This window comes from Gastrolobium bilobum, unplaced genomic scaffold (genome assembly GCF_033153095.1).
Source record: "Gastrolobium bilobum isolate Gb01-03AN ecotype WA unplaced genomic scaffold, APGP_CSIRO_Gbil_v1 utg5916, whole genome shotgun sequence".
Lineage (NCBI taxonomy): Eukaryota > Viridiplantae > Streptophyta > Magnoliopsida > Fabales > Fabaceae > Gastrolobium > Gastrolobium bilobum.
In genome coordinates, this window is record NW_026900089.1 from 49,850 (window position 1) to 74,252 (window position 24,403).

A 24,403-nucleotide genomic window follows, 5' to 3' on the forward strand; every position below is an offset into this window, starting at 1 on the left:
TTCATGGGGATTAGCATGACAACGGTCCAACAAAAGAGAGTTTTGTCAGAAGGCTCAACCCAACAATGAATAATTTTTTTATCATTTTTTAAAAGAGTAATCTTTACAATGTTGGGGTCCCAGACAACCCAAATACCACCAGAAAACCCCTGCCCATCAACAACAATAGAATTAGAAAGACCCAAACTATTAATAATATTATTAGCTTTTCTACCACTAACCCTAAGCTCCAAGATGGCAGCCACATCAACTTTGTATTTCTTGCGAAATCTGAAAAAAGGTACTTTTGAATTGCTTCTTCGCAACACCTCTACAATTCCAAGTTAACAAATTCTTAAGGAAGTATTGGATTGTTGCAGGATTAAAGACCTCCTGCTACTTATTCCCATTAGTTCAGTCTCAACAAATTTAGGATTACTATCTCCAGCAGCTTGAAAGTTGTTCTCTTCCCCATATATAGGTAGGGGAAGGAAAATGTTGGTGAATGGATCAACTTCCATTCCTGCTTGGTCTTCTGGCAGGTTCTGATTTTCTTATATTGATAAGTCAGGAGGATTGGGCTCTTTGGAAATGGTAACTAGATTGCTAGCAACTCTTATCAAAGATTCTTCAGTAGTCCTATGCATAGTATCGACTTTAAAGACTGAAGGAGTAGGACAAGAAAGCAGAACATGAATATTTTCCTTTGCCAGATTGACACAAATTTCATCAATCAAATTTGAAACAGAAGTTACTGTTGGGGAAAAACCAGCAGCTCTGTATGGGGCATGAGAGTTAAGATTCTTTCCATTTCTAGGAGGAGAATTTACATTTGTCACTATAGACGCAGAAGAAGAGCTTTTGGTTGGGGTTTCAACCGCACGATTGTTAACTTTAAGGAGCAGTCTTTTCTTAGGAGATATAACAGGTGCAGATGCAGAAGATTTCATCACAAGAGATGATCCAGCTGAAGCAAACATTACTGCTTGATTTTTTTTTAACCCACTGATGTATCTTTAGGGACAACAACTTTCCTTCCAGAATTACTAGTATGGCTTATGTTTCCTTTCCTAATATCCTTTTTTCGTAAAGCCGTATTTTTCTTATTCTAAATATCAGACCCGAAAGACCTACCATTCGCCTGGTCTTTCTTCTGATGGGCTTGTTGGGGTTTCTTTTTCCTTTGAACCACTATCCAAGGACCAACCCCTTGCAGAATGGGTTGGGTAACAGGTGGCTCCTCGTTCGTTGAAAGGTTATTAACTAGTGTGGGTTTAGAAAAATTGGGATAAGACTTTGAGTTGTGATCATAACGGCCACACTTAAGGTAGATGAGGAAGAGACACTCATACTTAACTCTCCTTCTACCTCCTTCGAAGTAGTACTCACCTCTCAAGGGCTTAGATAAGTCAAGTTCGATACACACCCTAGCAAATCAAGCTCTATCACCCTAGAGATAGTTTTGTCTACCTTCAAGACCTTACCAATAATAGAACCTAAGTGATTAAGAAAGGGATACTATCAAAATTCCTGAGGTATGCCTGGTAGACGAACCCATGTAGCCACTTTGTGAATGTTGGCCTTCTCCGAATTAAAACATGGTTCCCATTTCCTGATAGCTAGGTAATGCCCTAAGATGACCCAAGGACCATCGGTGATGGCCAAGTTGAGATCTTCCAGGTTGGTAAACTTCACCGAGAAGAAGTTGTTCCCAAGGTCTGCTACTATAATGCCTCTAGCTTTGGCCCAAAGTTACTAAAGCTTTTTTTTCATGAAACACACTCCCACTCTTTTACTAATAAGCTTCACTATAATAGCATTTTTCCGTGGTTGTCTCATCCTTAGTTGCACCTCTTTAGAGCATCTGATATCCACAGAGACATCCTTTCTTACTAGTGTTTGAAAGCCCCATTCTGAGATCTCCCCTAGGTTTGGGTCAAGTGGTTCAGCGTCATCTTCTTTCATCTCCGAAAGCCAGGGAGTGTTGACACCAGAGACAACATTCTCCTCCCCCATTACTTCTACAAATGACTTTTGCTTAGGCTCAATTTCGTCTGAAAATTTGAGATTGCCTTTAAAATCAAGGGCTTCGATGAGATTTCTTCCCTGCTCTTCGATTTTGATACTTCTACTCACATTAGATGTAAAATCAACTCCATTATCACCAATATCAGCTATCAACTTTCGTTTGAAAGACTCACTCAACTTTCGATTGGAAAACTCACTTCAAGAACCCAAGAAGAAAAGGGATTTTTACTCGCGTGGAGACACGCGCCTAACCCATTTTTCGTCATTACAAATTTGAGTTATTAAACCTTTTTAAATATAACAAAATGAATGACAAATAATCATTGCAATTACAAAGGATTTTTCACACTTTCAGGGGCATTTTAGGTTAAAATACTAGTAGGGGCATTTTTAGTCATGTGGATTGGGCACTTTTCATTAGGGGTGTTCGCGGTCTAGATCGGATCGGTTTTGAAAGCAAAAATCATTCGATCCAATTTCTTCGGTTTAATTATATAATCATCCATTCGGTTTGGATTTTTTTCAAATCTGATCCGATCCAATCCAATTTTTTTTGGTTTGGATTGGATCGGTTTTTTGAAAATCCTAAAATTTGTTTCATGATTATTGTGCAAATAAATTTTTTTGTATATATTGGCTTTGTTGATTTTTTTTTTTGAAATACAAAAGTTCTACATAGATGAAATTTTGTTGATGAGATGTGACTAGGTTTTTTCTTGGGTTTAGTTGATGGGTTAATTGGTCTTAGGTTTAGAAATTTTTGGGCTATGATTGGGGAAAGACCCAAGTAGGTAGAGAGGACTTAATATATTGGATCGGTTTGGATTGGATCGGTTTTTATCAACCTATCAAAAACCGATCCAATCCAATTAAAATTTGCAGGTTTTTTTCGCTTTTTGATTTTTCGGATTTCGGTTTATTCGATTATCGGTTTTTGGGTTCGGTTACAACGGTCTAAATCGGTTGATGGACACCCCTACTTTTCACACCACGTGATTGACTACAAAAGAATTAAAAAATAATAAGGTGAACCAAATCCACGGAAACCAAATGGTGAAAGAAACACCAAATAATGATACTTCAATTGGCACGAGAGAACTGAGCAGGTGGAGGTGACAACATGTATTTAATCCTCTTGAGTACCATTTTTGGGAGGGATTTGAAGCCTTAATCTCGGGACCCACCCCAAATCGCACTAGTCACGAAGTGATGAACCTATTGAAAAATCTCCACCCCAAAAAAAGTGAAAGAAACAAAAAATAAAATAAAAGTGGAGAACATGCTTTATCCTTCAAATAAAATCTAATATGAAAAAAAAAACACTCTAATAGTATCTAGAAGCCAAACGGTAGAAGAACCCGGTTGAAAGGTTGCAGAAGATGCAAAACCAAACTCAGAACTAGCGGTCACATAATGTAGGAGAAGGTTATGTTGTAAACAATAGTTGCACATCGCAAATGAAAGGAAAATCATAGAAGGTCATCATAGGCGAAAGGGAAATCAAATAGGATTTATACTCTTACAAAATTAGTTTTTTAACTTTTTAATTTATTCTAGGTTGTGGGTTCGGTAACTAGATTTTTTTTTATTTCTTTTAAACGTTGCAATAGTGTAATCGCACAATTCCCCTGATTTTACGATTTTCCCCTTTGATCCCACTTCATCTTGATCCTACTTCCAATTTGGATCATTTTTGGGTAAAAAATTGCTACGATATAAAACGCGACTTTAATAACATTGAATGGCAGTGTACGTTAAATTGGGTCGACAATCCACCAACTGGCTAAGTTAAACTCACATGTATGTGGGACAGATAAACTTGATATTTCAACTGTGTGTTTATCTCATTCATTGGTAGCCTTTAAATAGGCGAACATACAATAAATGGTAACAACGTAACAGACTAAAACAAATAAATACTTTATCTAAACAGTCCTACGGTTACAAAGAATTGAAACAATATACGTTACATATAATCTCCAACACTCCCCCTCAAGTTGGAGTATGTAAGGATGAAATGCCCAACTTGGGAAGAAAACTAAGAAATAGGACTTGAGTGAGTGACCCCAAGAGAGGTCAGAAACGACTTGAGCCACACAATCTCTGCTGTAGCTGCTCGTCGAAATGAACATCAACATGGAAGATGCCGGAATGATCATCGGCAAAGACAATTGTGCTGGAATGACCATCAGCAACATGGACGGTGCTCCCCCTCAAAAGGAACTTCTAAACAGAGCCGAAACTATCATCGGCAAAGACAATTGTGCTGGAATGACCATCAGCAACATGGACGGTGCTCCCCCTCAAGAGGAACTTCTAAACAATGCCGGAATTATCATCGGCAACGACAATTGTGCTGGAATGACCATCAGCAACATGGACAGTGCTCCCCCTCAAGAGGAACTTCTAAACAGTGCCGAAATTATCATCGGCAAAGACAATTGTGCTGGAATGACCATCAGCAACATGGACAGTGCTGATCATCGGCAAAGACAATTGTGCTGGAATGACCATCAGCAACATGGACGGTGCTCCACCTCAAGAGGAACTTCTAAATAGTGCCAGAATTATCATCGGCAACGACAATTGTGCTGGAATGACCATCAGCAACATGGACAGTGCTCCCCCTCAAGAGGAACTTCTAAATAGTGCTGGAATTATCATCGGCAAAGACAATTGTGCTGGAATGACCATCAGCAACATGGACAGTGCTCCCCTCAAGAGGAACTTCTAAACAGTGCCAGAATTATCATCGGCAAACACAACTGTGCTAGAATGACCATCAGCAACATGGACAGTGCTCCAAACATTGAGCATCGAATTGCACATCTCCCAGGCGCGCCACTCTTCGGCATCATGCTCTCCTGGTTTCTTGACTGAACCGATCACAAAACCCAATTTGTTTTTCGCCTTCAATGTGTTTTTCATGAGCTTGGCCCAGTTGTCATAGTTGGCCTCACCACGCAGCATGATAGTCGTTAACAAGACCTGGACTTTCGGATCCAGCCAAGTAAAATGACGAACTAGGATTAGTTGTTTTGGACTTGCTGCCACCACCTGGTGCCATGTTAAATGAACCAGCTTTCGCACTGAAAGGGAATGCGGAAACTGTATACTAGGATCGCTCTGATACCAAGATAAACTTGATATTTCAACTGTGTGTTTATCTCATTCATTGGTAGCCTTTAAATAGGCGAACATACAATAAATGGTAACAACGTAACAGACTAAAACAAATAAATACTCTATCTAAACAGTCCTACGGTTACAAAGAATTGAATTCAAACAATATACGTTACATATAATTCAAACCTACGGTTACAAAGAATTGAAACAATATACGTTACATATAATCTCCAACAGGGACACAGGAGTGGTGGCTGAATATAGCCACAGTAATGTTATTAGATTAGTTTATTTTTTTTATGAGTAATTATCTTATGATTGTCTTTAATTTCTTATTCAAATTAAGATTCTATTACCTTTGTTGGAGCAATAATACTATAAATTGTTAGCTCACAGAATAAAATAAAAATAATTCAAGTCTCGCTTCTAATGTCTCAATATCCTCTTATTGATTCTCTCTATCTTTTAATCTCTTTAACTCTAAAGCCTTCTCTATGTTCAATCCATTTCTATCTTCTAATTTTGTTCCTTTATTGGTGCTTTCATTTGATATCATCATCACATGGCAAACAACACCCGCTAGGGACCTAAACCAGCGCGTGGAGAACTTGGAAAAACAACTCATGCCGCTGAAACAATGCAAACAACAATATCTGAGTCTGCAAGAATCCCATACACAACTACAATTTGTCTTGTTACAATACGACATGGCCTGACTCATGGATCCACAAACAGAATCTCCCAACCATAACATACCAAAATCGAGTTAAGATGTCATCCGCAAATCATCAATATGCACAATAATTAAAAAAAAATTATGTTACAATGCGAGAAACATTCCAGAGTATTAAGCACTTGCTCTAAGAATAGATTGAGAAGAATGAAAAAATTGCAGCCATCAAAATTCAAAACGCATTTCGTGGATATATGTTGAAACAAGCTATTCACTAACTGTAAAAGGTGTTCCTGAACAACCTCACAATGTTGCCTTTAGAAGAAGTAGACCAACCACCAGTTACCGAACTTGATAATATTGACCTTATCCAAGGATTTGAAGATATGTATTTAGCGAATAACGAATTTCCTTGCGTAATGGCTAATTTTGAAATTGGATTTGATGCCAGTGTTTTGTTGGTATGCATAATGAAGAATTTGGAAGAATATTTAAGGATGACAATAATCTCTATAGGTTCTAGTGAGGTAGCACATGCAGCTCCACTTGATACATCACCAACACGCATTGAAGACACATTGATTTGTCTTTGATTTGGCAGAGGCACACTTTAACCTCGAGAATAAGGTTGTTTTGAAGGGCGATTGAATGTAACAATCAGGATTCATCATTATCCCATATCCTAGTTGTTTATTATTAGATTAGATTATCTTTATCTTAATTATTTAAATTATATTATTAGTGATTATCGTATGAGGGTTATTCAAATTAGGATTTACTTATCTTTTTTGAAGTTGTAATTCTATACATTTTTAGTTCATTGAGCACAAAATAATAGTTATAATAATAATTTAAGTCTCCTTCCTAATGTCTCAATATCCTCCCCTTGATTCTCTCGCTCTCAATCTCCAATCTCTCTCTATATTTCTAATTTCATTACTTCAATCAGCATTTTTTTTTCAATTCAATTTGCCATCTGCATGTATATTTCATCGTTTCTTCATGAATATATTCAGGACTTCTGTGACATGTATATTATATATGGTGTTGTAAAACAGATATGTTTTGCATGGTGGATGACTACCTTTATAAGGTATTATTAGATAGCATTAAATGGCTTTGTGTTACAACCTTTTATATTTCTAAATATAGGTGTATTAGCCCACACATTATGTACATGGTGTAACCTCTTTTCCAAGTATATTGGATACCGAATATAGTTCTCATATCTGCAATTGGTTACATGTATTAAAAAATCTAAGGAAGCTTGAGAAGAATGAGTAAGATCTCCAAGTAAGAAATGGAGGAAGAGTTGTTGCATTGGCTATGGAGATGTAGATTTAGTTTTGCCTACGAGCCTCATTTTGCGCTTGAACAATCGTCTTTGATTATGATTTCTAGTATTTCTCGGAACATCATTTCTATTTCTTGTTTGGAACAAGTTGGATTTTCATTTACTATTATGAATGACAAGTTTCTACCATTATGAGTGATATTTGTTATGCTTGTGCATTCTTAATAAATGAATTGTATGTTTTAGAAACGAGAACAAAAGTTCTCAATGTGGACGTGAAAATACCTAAGTTAGATAATCTCTCCTACCTCTGACATTGTAGATTAGGACATATAAATGAAACAAGACTCTCTAGGTTATACAAAGGTGGATACCTAGATTCCATGAATTTGGAATGAGTCTTGTCTAACTAGGAAAATGACTAAAATGAAGCTCAAAGGGCTTGAGAGTCATAATGCCAGTGAGTTACTTGAACTTATTTGTTTAGATGTGTGCGGACTTATGTTTGCAGAGGCTAGAGGAAGATACTCTTATTTCATTACCTTTGTGTACGATAAGTCTCATGTCGAATACGTGTGCCTTACACAGCACAAGTCTGAAGACTTTGAAAATTTTAAACAATACAATAATGAAATGGAGAAACTTGACAAGATGATTAAGAATACAAGATCAAATCGAGATAGGGAATATCTAAGCCAGGAGTTTCAGGGTTATTAAAGAGAATATGAGATTCTCTCTTAATTCACTGCTCCCTATACACCTCATTAGAATGGTGTGTCAGAAAGGAGGAACCAAATCTTGTTAGGCATGGTGAGGTCAATGATGAGCATTACAAGACTCCTAAAGTCGTATTGGGGGTATGGCCAAGATACAACAGCGTACCTTTTCAATAAGGTACCATCCAAATTTGTTCGCACAACTCCAAATGAGATATGGAATGGGAAGAATTCCAAGTTGAGTTATCTCAAGGTGCGGGGATCTCCCGCCTATATCAAGGCACAAACATTAGATAAGCTAAGTGCTAAGAGCACCAAATGCTTGTTTGTGAGGTATCCCAAGGGAACTAAGGGATACTACTTCTACTACCCTGAGGACCAAAAGATGTTTGCATCCAAGAATGTTGAGTTCTTTTATAAGGATATCCTTGCTTAAAGAGCCAATGAAAATATACTAATCAGCATGAACCTGTTGTCTCTGCTAATCATCCTGAACATGTCCATTGCCTTTAGAAGGCTCACTAGCAACCTGTGCACTTGTAAAATAATTTCCAAACGGGGTGAGATATAAAATCTCAATAAACTCAGGGTTTATGGAGGAATTCCCTGTGCCTGAGTTCACTTCTTGCATGAAGGTTAGAACACATAGTACATCAGTAACATATAGTTTAACTTATCCAAATCTTAAATACCTATCTTAATACACATGAACCTGAAACCATATCTTGATAACTATTGATCCTTAACCAGGGGACCCTCTGCCGCCTTATCTTTTTGTTCTGGCAATAGAAAAGCTGACTCATATCATCAATACAGCAGTGGCTGGAAATCTTTGGCATCCCATTAAGGTAGGTAGAGGTGGGCCCCCATTCTCATATCTAATATTTGTTGGCGATCTAATGCTGTTTGCAGAGGCATCGCTTTCCCATATAGAAATAGTGCTAAAATGCATCAATTTGTTTGAGGAGATATCAGGAATGAAATTGAGTGTTCAGAATACTAGTGTCTTCTTCTCCAAGAACATGTCAGAGCATCTTGCTAAGGACATTATTGAGGTGCGACTTCAAACAGGTGCACAATGTTGGGAGATATTTAGGTGCTTGGATGATACATAAGCGCGCAACCAAACAACACTATGAGCACATTATTGGTAAAGTTAAATCAAAGCTTGGGGTTGGCAGCAACAAACTTTATCACAAGCAAGCAGGATTATGCTATCCCAATCCATTTTATCTTTGATCCCTTACTTTCATATGCAGGATGGTAAGCTCCTTGTGGCCATCTGTGATGAAATTGAAAAGATTCAAAGGAGTTTTATCAAGGGTGATAGTGAGACTTACCGTAGGCATCATGTGATTGGATGAGATACCTTAACATTGTCAAAGGAGTTTGGGGGGCTGGGACTGAAGTGGCAAAAAGTTATGAACGATGCTTTCCTTTCAAAGTTGGCATGGTGATTCCATAATGAAGTAGACTCTTTGTGGGCAAGATTCCTAAAAGGAAAATACATTGGTATCGGGGTTGACGTCTCTACATTCACTGAGAGGGCTAGTTGTTCTCGGCTATGGTCGGCTCTCTATTGGGTTTGGTTGTTTATGGAAAACAAGATTATTTGGGAGATTGGAGATGATACTTTAGTTTTTTTCTGGAAAGATAGGTGGGTACAAGGAATTCAACCCTTGATTGATGGAATTATTAAACTTGTTCCGGAAGAAGAAGCCCACAAATGTGTGTATGATTATGTGGATGAAAACGACAATTGGCAAGTTGAGCTACTGTGGACTTGGCTACTGAAAATACTATATAGCAAATCTGGAGTTGCTTGCCACCTGCTTTGGAGGATGGATCGGATCATCGGGTTGGAAGACTTGAAAATACGGCTGGGGTCAACATCAACATCAACTACACCTTTATCCCAAATTAATTGAGGTCGGTGGTAGATGAACCCAAATAAAAGATACGAAAAGGTTGAAAAAACATAAAACATAAAAATAAATAAATAAAATAGTAATAATATATGTAACATCCCGCATAAATTAGGAAGTTTATTGTAATTGCAACTATGGATGAGTATATATATTTTATGAATTCGAAACATAAGTGTAGTAGGATCAGATAAATTTTAATTACTCCACATAAAAACCTTAGTTACTACTTAGTGGGTACTTGACGTGTTGTTCATTAGGAGATGAATTTGGACCCACTTATCCTTAATGGGCGATGGCCCAAGTCCCTTATTTGAGGATTAAGTCAGCCCAAAATCTCTTCCCACTCTTATCCTTTGGCTAATCCATTGGCTTATCCTAAGAAATCTACATGCTTGCTTCTCATTGGTCATTAAGTAAATCACTTATTCCTCTCACTCCTTTTCCTCCTAAGCGTCGTGTAAGGGAAAGAAAAGCTGATTGCTATCCTTCATTGTTGAGAAATAACTCAGCCTTATCCTCTCACTCTCATCTCCTTCTCAAGTCGCAAACCACTAAGAGAAGAACCCTAGAACCTAAGCTCACAATTCCTTTCTTCTCCACACTCCCTCAGCCGAACCTCAAGTTCAAGGAGGTAAGGTATCTTCTCTCATTTCATGTTTCTCCTTACTGCATTCGGTTTTGATGGAGTCTTTCCCCTTGCATGCAGCTTGAAAGTCGAGCTCTTGGATATTTGGAGGGTGAGGGTGCTTGATCATCCTTTGGTGGCTGTTTTCCCCTAGCTGATTGGAGAGCCCTTGGGTACATACAAGAAGGTAACAAAGCGTAAATCAAGTTTCTTTTCCTCCCTGTTTCGGCTTTGTAGATGTAAACAAGGAGAATATGTTTTTGTCATTCTCGTTCCTTGCTTTTTGTTTCGTTAGAAAACACCAAGGCCCTTGGTGCATGCAAGCCAAAAACCGATTTTGGAGCTTGGAAAATAGCTCCTAACAATTTCTGGACTGTTCTATTGATTAGCGAATATTAGCAAGCCTTGCATGTGTTAACAATTATGTAGACAGCATGCTAAAATCCTCTATAGCTTACTTCTAAACCTTGTAGGTGATGTTGTATTAAACGAAAAATAGAAGCACCAAGTAATGGCCTAAAAACCGAAAATACATGCATAGGAAATTATGGTTATGTCACTTGATAACAATTGGTAAAATGAACCTAAGTCAGAAAATTTAATTGATATTTGAAGCATGTTATTTCGATTAAAATCCTAGGATTGAAAGAAAGGGAATTACATGTAATTTATAGGCAAAATCAACTAGAATTCTGATTTGATATTTTATTGATTAGGTTTGCAAGTCTCTCGTAGATTGGACTGATTTGGTGATATATTGGGTAAAAGTTTAAAGCCTCAAGGTAAGTGTTTGGTGGATTAACCTTTTGTGACTATTAATTTAGGTCGTGAATTTTTGATTTGTTGCTCGTGTGTCTCAATAAAATTCTGTTTGCAAGTATTTGTAATATGACTTTGAACGTGACCTGTTGGAACTCGGTTTTGGGGACTTTATGTTTAAAAGATTTTGGTGTTATAGTTCAAGAGACTATAATGTTCTGATTCTGAAAGTTAGTCATGATCATGAGAATCATTCATCCAACAAATTGTCATGTGTGTTTGAAGCATAATATAACATAACATACATCATGGTACATGCAGTTTGGAAAACCGAAAATTTACGAAATGAAGCATATGTTTGAGCATACATCATATAGGCATCCCTCAGGTACCAGGGAGAAGGAACCGCGGCTCAGTTCGCATAGGCCTCAATTGGAATTCTCCTCTGTAAGGGCCAAATGGAATCTCCATTGAGTTCAGTTAGTATGTGCACATTAGTGCTAGAAACATACAATATTCTAGCGTTATATACGCATTCTGCTGCATTTTGGTATCCGTTCGGAAATTATTTGATGATGTAGCATTTTTAGAAATTCTATATCTAAATTAATATTGTTGCATTATTGGATTTTCTATCACACTACTGGGAATTTTCTCACCCCTTTTGGGGCTCAATTTTTATAAAACTGCAGGAGGACGAAGAAGTATTTGATGAAGTAATTTCATGGAAAATTCTGTTTGAGTTATTGCTGTTTGGAAACTCTACTATGTGTTCACTGCTTTTGGTTGGTTGTGTGCTGAACATTCGAATTTGATGTAATATTTTGGAGGTCGGGATATTTTGAAATCGCGTTATGTTTTGTGGTGGAACATTGTTGTAGGGTGAACTTTATGTTTTTGCACAGAACTTATATAACCATGTACTTTGTTACTAAGTGATTGAAATTTTAGCTCTTGAACAAGTAAGTCTTCTGACTGTAAAGTAAGATTTAATTGACTAAAAATATAGGTAAGATAATGAGAGTTAATTGCTAGGGATAATTAGATACTGTGGAGTTGAGTTTTATTGGAAGCAATCTGAGTTCAATTGGCATAGGGTACTTAATTTTTCCAAAACAAATTCTGCCTGTATAAAATTTGGATTTTTTCTCTAATTTAACATGCATCTTGCGAGTTCTGTTTCCGGAGCTACAGATCTCCAAATGCAATAAATTTTATATGTACGTATAGTCCCAGATGTCTACTTTCTTCGTACCAAAGAAAATCTTCAAAAGCTTGTAAGTTCGATTTTATGTAATTTTTGCAAGACAGACAACTTTTCTAAAAAATTTAATATTTCAGCTCCAAACGCTTTATGAAATCTCTAGTTGTTTTACTTATGTAATTTCGATTTTAATACAAGTCTTTATCACTTGACTTCAAAATGTATTTACTGAATTGATTACGTTAACGTTGCGACTCTAATAAGATTTAGCAGGCATCTCCCTTGGATGCATACAGGGGAGGGTGTTACAATATATATATATATATATATATATATATATATATATAGATAGATATAAAAGTAATAAAAGAAGGGAAAAAGAAGAAGAGGGGGAAATAAAGAGAAAGATGACTAAAAAGGGACCATCTAGAACATAGGAATAACAACGAGTCTAACCCTCCACCATGCTTCTAGCTCTTCTCCATTCCGTTCTAAGGCACACCGTCCACCAATCTATATCCCACTATATTTAAAATACGGCTGGGGTCACGGTAAAAAAAATGCTATACATCTCTTTTAGGGGCCGGGAGGATGATGTCAACTTGCCATGTGCGTTATGGAGAAAACTGTGGGGTTGGAAAGGTCCTCAGCGTATGAAAATTTTTCAATGGAATTTAGCCCATAACAAATTGTCTACCAAAGCATGGAGTGCTTACTGGTCCCATGGGGATCCTCAATGCCCCATCTGCAATGAACATGTAGAAACCTTACTGCATGCTGTTAGTGATTGTCCCATTATAAAAAAAGATATGGGTTGCTTTTCTGCCTCCTTTAGAAAAGGAAACCTTCTTCGAGGTTGATATACTTGAGTGGCTACAATGGAACTGGAGTCATAAGAGGGAAAATATAGGTACGATCCCATGGGCTACTCTTTTTGTTGTTGGATGCTGGATGATATGGCAGTGGAGTAATTTAGTTGCACATGGCCAACCAACCCTTCCTTTTATCCACTCGCATCTCACTGTGATTGAAAATGCACAGTAAGTGTGCGACACGTTTGTATAGGACACTTCTGTTCCAGTCTAGCGTAATATTATTTGGCTTCCTCTGCCTGAAGAATTTATTAAATTAAATACAGATGGTGCTTCCAGGGGCAATCCGAGGGTCGCTGCTTGTGGTGGGGTGCTGCGAGACTCAAGTGACAACTGGAGAGGTGGATTTTCTTACAGAGCTAATCCTTGTTTAGCATGAAATACAGAACTGTGGGTGTTCTGAAAAGGCTCCAGCTAGCTTGGAGTAAGGGTGTTAGGAAACTAATAATCGAAAGTGACCCAAGTAGCATGGTGAGAAAGCTCGTGAGTCATCTTTAGTGACTCCGATCCGAGAATTGATCAATCGTAACAGCAAGTCCACTTTATTCATACACTGAGGGAGGCCAATTGCTGCGCCGATTACCTGACAAATCTCCCACTAGACTGCCCGGATATGGATGATGATTCTGTTTTTTCAGAACCTTCTCCTGGATTACTCTTCCTTTTGCTTGTGGACTCCTGAACCATTCCTCGAATTAGGGGTGTCGGTTGATTCTTTTTTTTTGTTTTCTGCTTTTTAGCTTTTCTTTATGTATAAAAAAAAGACCACAAGGGGTCTAAGTGATATATATATATATATATATATATATATATATATATATATATATATATATTAACATAAAAGTGCTATATTTTTATAACCATAATGAATGTAAGTGAAAATTCGAAACCAGATGGGGTTAAATGATAAATTACTTAAGCATAATGGGCATAAATGATATGTTTAAAATCACAGGGGGTCAAATGATAAATCATAGAATCACAATAGGTGAAAATAAAGTTTTCCCAAAAAAAAAGAAAGAAAAAAAGAAAATGGCAACACGACTATGAACGATCTCGGCAAAAAAATTAAAATATTACTATTTTAATAAATAATTACGAATATATAGCTATTTCGAAACCCAAATTAAAACGGCAACACGACTATTTATTGCATTCATTCACACCCAAATAAGCGTGACCATTCACGCTTAAGTTATGCGTGACTTACAAGGCATTCACGCCTAATTTAGGCGTGACTGGCTGGTGTTGACATGTGGCACAAAAAAGTCAACTTACGAATCGTAAAACTTTAGAAAGCCATAACTTTTGACTCAGGTATCCAAATCAGGTAATTCTTTTATTCCACAAAACTTTTCGAGATCTATGTTATGACACTTCATTTGACATATTTTATCTCTCCTAAACACATTTCAAATTTACAATAATGATATTATAAGAGCGATTAAACTCAGAAGCCTCCGAGTTTTGGGTTTGTGATTTAATATAAATAAATAAATAAAGATTTAGTTTGTGATTTAAATTAAAAAAATCAAAAAATTTAAATTTTAATATAAAAATAAATAAAGATTTAGTTTGTGATTTAAATTAAAAAAATCTAAAAAATTATTATTAATAAAGAAAACATCATAAAATTTGATTTGTGATTTAAACTCAAAAATCTATTTTAAAATCTGTATTAATAAAGAAAATAATTAAATAAATATTCTAATTAAACCTATAAGGAAGAAGGATTTTATTTTTGAATACCATTCAGAGGCTATAAGCTTCCAACGAATCCAGCCATAAAGACCCAACCATTGTTTCGTATGAGAGACGTTTCCAAATTTCAGAGATTAGGATTCGATTTGAGGTTTAGTTTTCTTTCTTATAGCCATTAGTCCATTTTTTATTTTTCTTTCTCTTAGGCATACATAATTAAATGACTTTAAAGAAAAAAAGTCATAAAATAAAAGGATGTAACTTATGATACGGTTCGATAAAAGTCGTAAAAAAGTTATATATTTTTAAATTTTTTTATTATATTTATGTATATTACGATTCGATATGATTCACGATACGAAAAATCGGTCAAACGATACACAGTACATATTGCGATTCAATAACCTTGTACACTATTTTTTTTTCAAACACTTGGTAGAAAGTATATATTTTAATAGGACATTAAGTATCCTTATTTATAGATGGACTAATCCACTTTGGTGTCGTCTTTAATTTCAGACCACGACTTAAATGATAAAGTCTCTATTCACAGTGATAAGAATACAACCCATAGGATAGGGATAGAGAGGTCCTAGTAGGCAAAAGATTGTGTTTGGTGTTGATTCAGAAAGATCTCGAAGGCTTCTGAGTTTAAACGCTCGTATAGTACTACTGTTGCAAATTTGAACTGTGTTTGTGAAAGATAAAATATGTCAAATGATATGTCATTGCGTAGATCTCGAAATGTTATGTGGAATAAAAAAAATTACCTAATTCGGATACTCGAGTTAAAAGTTATGGCCTTCTGAAGTTTTATGGTTAAATTATTAATTTTTTGTGCCACGTGTCAATACCAGACGAGTCACGCCTAAATTAGGCATAAATGCCTTGTGAGTCACGCCTAACTTAGTCGTGAATGGTCACGCCCAATTTGGGCGTGAATGAGTGCAGTATATTCGTAATTAGGTTCAAAACAGCAACTTATTGGTAATTATTTATTAAAAAAATAATATTTTAATTTTTCCCCCGAAGGATCTGTAGTAAGGAAAAACAATCTCTAGCAACAATAGGAGACTTGTTTTTCCCTTTAATTAATCATTCGATATTCAGTTATCAACTAGTGTCAATTAATTCGGATTCCGACAACGACGCCATTTTGTTGGTTTTTGTGAAAAGTATAGAATCCAAAGAAGAATTCAAGTATCGTTCACAGGGAACGAGAAATTTAATCTCTTTTATTTATTCTTTTTCATTTTTCTTGAAGGTGAATGTGATTGCTTAAAAAATATAATTTCTAAGATGTAAACTAAAAAAAGAATAGTAAGAACAAGTTCAAATGAGTAAAAATGAAGATTAGAACTCTAGAATTCTGATTTCAATGACTTTCCCTTAAAAATTGTATGTCTGCGTTTTAACTGATGTAGCAACTATCTTAATGGAATCTGATTTTGGCAAAACCTAACTAAACATTCCCAAATCCAGTTCTGAAATTGATTTATACTAATCCCTTAGTCTTAAATCAATCAGTTATGACGTGTAATCAAATTCTTTCCCAGATTATTCCTAAACTTGGAATCTTGAGTTAATGAAATTCATAAACTAAAATTTCTCAATACAAGTTCATACAAGAATTGTTAAGCTCATTCCCATGGAACTCAAACCAAGAAAGTTTCACTAATCAAACATCAAGAACATGCATAACAGTTTGAATCAATTAATGGGTACTTGTCATCTTCATCAGAATTCTAGAAAAAGGAATTAGCAATGCATTTTGAAGATTAAAGCAAAAATGAATCCTGACATTAAAGAAAACATGTTCTTCATTCACAAAGACAAGAAGCAGTAAAAGTTGAAGGTACAGACCAATTTCTTCTTCACAAATGAAATTGTAAAACTACGAAAGGTTTAATCAAAGTACAACAAATCCAAAAGCTTGCATGTGAAAATCCCTCCTCTTGAATCCCTTCAAGAATGAAGTCCTTCCTTGTGCATATATGTATCTCCAAGTATTTACAAAGAAAACTAAAACGCTCAAAAATCTAAAACTGATTTCAATGAAATTTTTCTGAGTTCTTTTACGAAAACAAAGACTCTAATTTAAACTAAAGCTTCAAGTAGATGTTGTCCATTAGATCAAACGCAAATCCAACGGTTCTCACTTTGCCATCTCAGCTCATTTATTATAATTGTGCCATTCTAGTTCAAATAGTAGAGAGAAAATATAACAGAAATTATAAATATGCCATTATTAACCCAAATACCTTATTGGGCCCATTCTTTGCAATTTGGGTCATTTTTACCTGCACTTTTAGTTGTATTCAGCTGATTTCCAATAAGAATTACACTGCTAAACTAAGGAAAATTTCTAACTAACACCCACCACTTGCTGCACGATTTAATGCTCTAATTGAAGCTCTATCGAAATTCAACTTGTACCATCCATTTGCATGAGTCGTCCATGAGTAATTTTGGTGAAAATTACCTGATGTAGAAATTGAGGCCCTTTGATGATCTCGTGAAGCAAGAATATCATCAATATATTTAGATATAATAACATGGGCATTTTTCTGGTTGCCTGAAGTTACCTTCATGAACAGATTTGTTCCTCCAATACCATAAGAACCAGCAAGATGTAGAAAATATATCATTCCAGTCATAAACAAGTTGCATCTGCATAAAGCCTTCCAAATTATCACTCAACCAAGTGATAGTATGTGAATCAAAGAAATGAGGTTGAGGGAAACATTGTAACCAATGACCTTATAAATTCCTTGCATGAGTGCAATCACGTAATACATGTATAAGATCTTCAACCATATTTGGACAAGAGGAACATGATGGATTTGAAGAACCACATTTGTTGATAATGAAATTAGTAGGAAGACGTTTGAAGCAAAGTTTTCCACATAAATATCTTTATGTTGGGCCATTCTTCCTTCATTACTACCCAAGGTCCAATGATGTCTTTTGTGGGGCTCAAGAAACTCTAGCCCCCACTTTCATATTCTAGAATTTTTTCTCCTTTCCTATATAAGTTTAAGGTATGTGAGAGGTTAGGGTTAGATAACTTTGAGAGAAATTTGAAGAAAGGCATAGAGCCTATAATTTGAGAGCATCTCTAGGGAGAAGCTTGAGTATTAGACCTCTTTAGGGAAGTTTGAGTGAATACCACCATTGAAAGTGATGTTTGAGTGTGCAACCAATTATTGGTGAAGTTTGATCTTTTGTAACCCATTATTTACATATGGAAAGTTTGATCTGGATTAGAGTTTCATGAGTTTTTACTTCTTCACATTGGAGAATATTTTTCCACTTTAAACAAGTTGAATGTGTTCCTCTCTATCTCTCCCCTCTATATTTTTCTGTTTTTTGTTGCCTTGGCCGATTTGGTGATTCAGGCTGACCTCTGATTGGAGAGCCAAGCTCGACGTTTCAATTGCGACTCGCTTCCATACTGAATTAAGGGAACCGAGTTCCCAACACTTTATATGTTCATACCCTTTCCAGTTCCAAAGTTTTTTCGAATTAAAAGAGGATATATCATCATGACATTACAATATACCACTTTAACTAGAGTAGCTGATGTGTGGGTTATTCACGTGTAAAAAATTATTTCACTCCAAGAACATAAATTATTAAGTGAAAATTATATTAATAATTTGATATTATTACGTGGTCACATTATTTTACTTGTATAAAATATTTTAGTTAGTTAAAAATAATATGTTTATTATCTGCAATTATTATATTAATATTTATTTTTATCCAAAACAACGAATACTTAAATAATTTTAAAAGAAAAAAATCTGGAATGATAAGGACCAAAGAAGGAACAAAGAGAAAGAAAAAGACAGGGTTACCCAAACCCCAACGAACAAACTGTGGCAGTTTGGTATGCTTTGAAGTTTGAAGGCTCTGAAATTCCGAAAAGGAAATGCAGGGTGGTGTTCCCTCTGAATCTGAATCCGAATCTGATATCATCAGCAATCCCCATAATCGGACGGTGGTAGATGAACAACAAGCTTCGTTCAAAAGCTGGGCAAAGCAAACAGAGGAGAGTTATCAGTTGCAGCTTGCACTGGCGCTTCGTCTTTCCTCTCAGTATGCTTCTACCAATGATCCCAATTTCTTGGACTTGGGACCCACCTCTTCTTCTTCCTCATCCAATTCCGCTCAACCACTCTCACACCGTTTTTGGGTATTTTTTTACTTTTTCTAATTTTTTGTGAATGAATTCGTTTCCGGAAAATGTGGAAATGAGCCTCTTTTGTTTTCTTTTATGATAGATTGGAAATTTTCATATGAATAGAGTATATGATAGGATTTCACAATGGTCATTTATTATTATTATGAAAATAGTATTATGGTTTGCTCAAGTTAACAATAGCCAAAAAGTTAGTTATGAATGGTTGAAGATGATAATCAAGATGGGAGACTATGTTTAGTAAATTTTTTTTGAAGGAGATTATCTCAGAAATTTGACATGTGGCATTATTAGCAAGGGATGAACTGTATTTTGCAAGTATAATATATAATATGGAAATGAATCATCTCACCCCAGATTTTCAGATGACATGGTCATGTGAAAATTTTGATCCTTTTTCTATCCTCATAAACATTAAATAGGTGAGATCCTATCAAAATTTGAGTGTCTAGGAAGAGAGATAGACACAAAATTTTCGTATGATACAATTTTTTGGATATATATGTGCTGGGAATGGATCTTGTCATGTTAAAAATTCACATGACCTGGTTATGTGAAATTTTTGTGTTTATCTCTTTCTTCATTAATGATAATTGGACCCAACCTAGAAGAGAGAGATAGATACAAAAATTTCACATGACATGTATGTGCTTGACTAATAAAAGAAATAAAACCACTTTGTTTCTGGATTCAAACCTATGACCATTCAATCAAAAAGTTAACTTTGCCATTGCTCTAGGGTATTTGACTAATGACTATGTATAATATTCTCATATTTTTGAATTATAGCTTTTCAATTGTTTGAAAATAAAGGATATTCACAGAATGACTTTAGGAAATATAGAACTATTATTTCATCAGTTATGAGCAAGGTTGAACTAATACAAATACAGCTATATAATTTATTGAAAGTTATATGATTGGGGAATATGGTAGGCCCTTTAAATTAATTATTTTAAATTAATTGTATATGAATCTTCATAACGTTATAATTTAAATTAATTTTCAAGACATGATAATTCTCGTAATATTCCATATTTGGCAAGTTTCATACTTTTGCTGATTCAGTTTTGGTCAGTGGTTTATCTGATTAAAACATGTTTCTTGACCAACATTATGTAGCAATAAGGACCTGCTTTTAGCCATTAGAGATGAAAATGTTTCTAAAATAAAAGAGCAGGTGTTTAAAACACTCATCCGTCAATCATGTACTCTGGCTCTCTGTATACTGGAGTTTTACAAGATATATACCATATAATGATTCAGATGTCCTTTTGGTATTATCTGTGGTGCTGTACTTCATTAGTTGAGTGTGACATAGTTTCACTGTTGATGAGTAATTTGTGACAATGTATCTATAAAGTAACTATGGAATCTTACATGTACCTTTTAATTGAATGATTAATCCAAATGGTTTCCTTCCTTTCTTGTAGTTAAAAAGAAGTAATCAGAATATATATTCACTCTTCTAGAGCTACAATTGCCATACACACAAGTTTTGTTTATTAACCTTTCCTTTAACTGGAATTATATTAGGTTTGTTTTTGCTTTCACATTGGCCAGGTAAATGGTTGTTTGCAATACTCTGACAAAATTGTAGATGGCTTTTACCTAATCCATGGAATGGATGCGTATACATGGAATATGAGTACTGATATGCAGAATGTTGGTATGATTCCATCATTAGAATCACTGATGTCAGTTGAACTTTGTGATGACTCATCAATTGTAGTGGTTGCTATTGATAAATCTAGAGATCCTGGTTTGAGAGAACTGCAAAGTAGGGTAGTAAATCTTTCAAGCAACTGGATAACTACGAAAGATGCAACTGATAAGCTTGCAAATCTTGTGTATAGTAGGATGGGGTAAGTTCACCAATCTTCATTTTTGAAAAAAAAAAATTTGTTTTGGAAAGTTGCAATTGCATTGACTTCTTCCTAACAAGATTTTACTGTTTTCAAAAGGGGAGGATCTTCAACTGAGGAGAATTTAGGTACACGCTGGCGGGAATGCACCCAAATCCTTAAAAGCCGCCTGCATTCTGTCATTCTTCCAATTGGAAGCCTACCCGTTGGCCTTTGTGTCCACCGAGCATTGCTCTTTAAAGTATTCTTTTTACATCAATATCACTGAGATAATTAACACTTATCCTCTAGTTCTTTATTTTATTCTCTTCACCATTTCGTAGTCAAGCAGGCAACTTGGAGTTCCTAACTCAGAATATTCTTTATTTAGCGTACTACTGAAGTTTGGTTACTTGGTGCATTTGAATACCCTATAACAACTTAAATTGCAGGTGTTAGCTGACTTAATCAATCTACCATGCCGAATTGCTAAGGGCTGCAAGTATTGTAGGATGGACCGGGGTGCTTCTTGTATAGTGCAATTTGGTCCTGACAGGTTTTTGCATTAATTAATTAAAATTTCATGGAAAATTTAATACAAATAGTTTTTGAATTATTTGCAATATTGTAGGATCAAAGCGGTCAAATTGTGTTAAAATGGATGTTTCATTTAAAAATTAAATGTTTTTGAATTAGAAAAGTGGTATGCCAGTATTGAGGCTACAGACTGCCAAAATTTCCCTTAATAACGGAGTGACAGGATATTTTTTCTATCATGTGAAGTGCATGATGTTATCTTTCCTTTTTATATATATATATTGTTGTAAATAAATATTTTTATTATTCCTTTAGATTATTCTAGAAGCTTCTAGGTCCATTAGGTCACATAATCTCTTTAAATAGAGAACCTCTTGTACATGTTTAATACAATTCAATATACAATTCATTTTTCCAAGTATATATCAGAGCTCTCGACTCTGAGGGCTTTGCATCTGCGACAGCCGCCTTTCGCGCGGAACCCTTGTTTCCGGTCTCCTCGTTGCCATCAGCCGCCGTTAGAAATTTTTCGGGGACCTTTTGGACTGAGAGGACCACCGTTTGACTTAGATTTCTCAAACCATTGTTGTTCGGTTCACCTCTTCTTGTTCTTTCCAGATTTGTGATTGTTTTGTAGATTGGACGCTGTTTGGTTGTGTTTTTGCCTAAAAGTTCAAACTTTTTGGCTTTTCAAATCTCCTTTGCTCATATCTAACCCTTCCTTTGTTGTTTCAAATACCATTGTGCAGAATGAGAGATGCTGACAGTAGCAGCTCCACCCTTTTGGTGGTTACACAACTCATTACCCAGTCAGTTGCCCCAGTCTTGATGGGACTAATTATTTGCAGTGGTCGCGACTTGTTTTCACTATCATTAAAGGGCTTCATAAGGTTGCTCATCTTATTGGCCTTGCTCCTGCCAAAACAGATCCCAAGTTTGTTGAGTGGGATGATGAGGACTCTTTTATTATGACATGGTTATGGAACTCTGTGAATCCTGATGTGGGTTGTCACTGCATGTTCTTATCTTCCGCTCAGGAAATTTGGGAAGTTATTCGATCAACATATTCTTTGAAACAAAATATGGTTGCTTGCTATGATTTGAAAAATAAGATCTTTTGTACAAAACAAGGTTCACTATCTGTGACAGCCTATTATGGCATTATGAAGGAGTTGTGGATTGAGTTGGATCAATGTTAGAGTTTGAAGATGAAATATACTGAGTATGCTACCGCCTTAGCTGCGACAATAGAAAAAGATCGCATCTTTGATTTTCTTGTAGGGTTAAAACCTGAATATGACCCTATTCAGGTTTAGATACTTGGCAAAGAGAAATTTCCATCCTTTTCTGCGGTTTTTAATACTGTTAGGGTTGAGGAGACTCGCTGGTGAGTTATGATGAATGCTAAAATATCAGATAGGTCTGCTTTGTTATTGTCTTCTAAGGCTTTTGCTAATTCTAGAAACATTGATGGGTTTGCTATGATCTCGACAAAGAAAAAAGGTTTTTCTCAGGGAGACTCCTCTAATAAGCCTACTAATGGTTTTTCCTCTAAGACCAAGAAAGATGACCGCTGGTGCTCCTATTGTAAACGAGGAGGTCACATTAGGGACCTATGCTTTCGCCTCCATTGGAAGCAACAAGTTCTGAAGAAGATGGGGAGGGGGCGACTCCTCGTGGCCAAGCTCATTTGACCTCCTCTGATGTGGCTACTACTAGTGACGTCCTACCCGCTTCTTCGGAATTCACTACTATTTGACGAGACGAGTTGGAGCGTATTAGGACTATCCTTGATTCTCTAAGTAAGCCATCCGGAACTAATGCCTTGGCTATGCTGGTATGTCTACCAACTCTCATTCTTTTCTTGCTTTCTGTACTGATTTTAAAAAATTATGAATTGTGGATTCTGGTGCTACTGATCATATGACTTGCTGCACTGACTCTTTTCTTTCTTATCACCCCACTATTGGCACCCATACTATAGTTGTCGCTGATGGCTCTCACACATCAGTTGCGGGTTTTGGTAACATACACATATAGCCTTACCTGCATCTCAAAAATGCTCTTCATGTTCCCCAGCTCTCCACCAATCTTCTTTTTATCCATAAAATTACTAAAGATTTGAATTGTTCTGTAACTTTCTTCCCTACTTACTGTGTTTTTTGGGAGCTCACCACAGGGAAGACAATTGGGGGTACTAAGGAGCAGGGTGGGTTGTACTATCTTGTTCCCGAGTTTGCTGCAGATTGTGTTCATGATCACGCATTGATGACCCGCTACCAGTCTACTTTTGATTCTCTGATTTGACTTTACCATAAACGCCTGAGACATTCTCCTTTTAGTCTGGTTAATTCTTTGTTTCCATCCTTGTTTTTATCTAAGTCTGTTGAGTCTTTTTATTTGATGTTTGTGAGTTTGCAAAGCACCATCGTGTAACTTTTCCTTTTAGTACAATAAAAAGTTTTGAACCTTTTGATCTTATTTATTCTGATGTTTGGGGTCCTTCTAAGGTCCCTAATGTTTCTGGCAATAAATGGTTTATTTCCTTTATTAATGATTGTACTCGAGTAACTTTGATATTTTTGATGCATGACAAGTCTGAAGTTCCTCAGCTATTTATTCAATTTTATAATATGATTGAGACTCAATTTGGTAAAAATATTAAAAGTTTGAGATCGTACAATGGTACAGAGTATGTCAACAACACCTTTATCAATTTATAAGGGATATGGGAATGATTCATGAACTCACATGTGTTGACACCCCTCAGCAAAACAGGTTTGCTGAGCGAAAGAATCGTTATCTTCTTGAAATCACTCGGGCATTACTCTTTCAGACAAATGTACCCAATTGTTATTGGGGAGATGCCATTCTCGTTGTTGTTTATTTAATCAATTGCTTACCATCCCGAAT

General features: G+C 35.8%; 1 protein-coding gene across 5 annotated transcripts in view; it reads left to right on the plus strand.

The window, feature by feature from the left end:
* The first annotated feature begins 18,736 nt into the window (after window positions 1-18,736).
* LOC133295259 (serine/threonine-protein kinase CTR1-like) overlaps window positions 18,737-24,403 on the plus strand; it is a 41,322-nt gene continuing 35,655 nt past the window's right edge. For 4 of the 5 annotated variants that reach the window (XR_009749310.1, XM_061494060.1, XM_061494061.1 and 1 more), the window contains exons 1-4: window positions 18,737-19,103; window positions 20,673-20,974; window positions 21,074-21,215; window positions 21,406-21,509. Coding sequence is in view for 4 of the 5 variants with exons in the window: in XM_061494060.1 (XP_061350044.1) it covers window positions 18,840-19,103; window positions 20,673-20,974; window positions 21,074-21,215; window positions 21,406-21,509 (812 nt within the window). In the remaining variant the exon portion in view is untranslated. Of the gene's footprint in view, window positions 19,104-20,672; window positions 20,975-21,073; window positions 21,216-21,405; window positions 21,510-24,403 lie in introns of those variants that run through there. The other variant, XM_061494063.1, reaches the window with a different exon arrangement.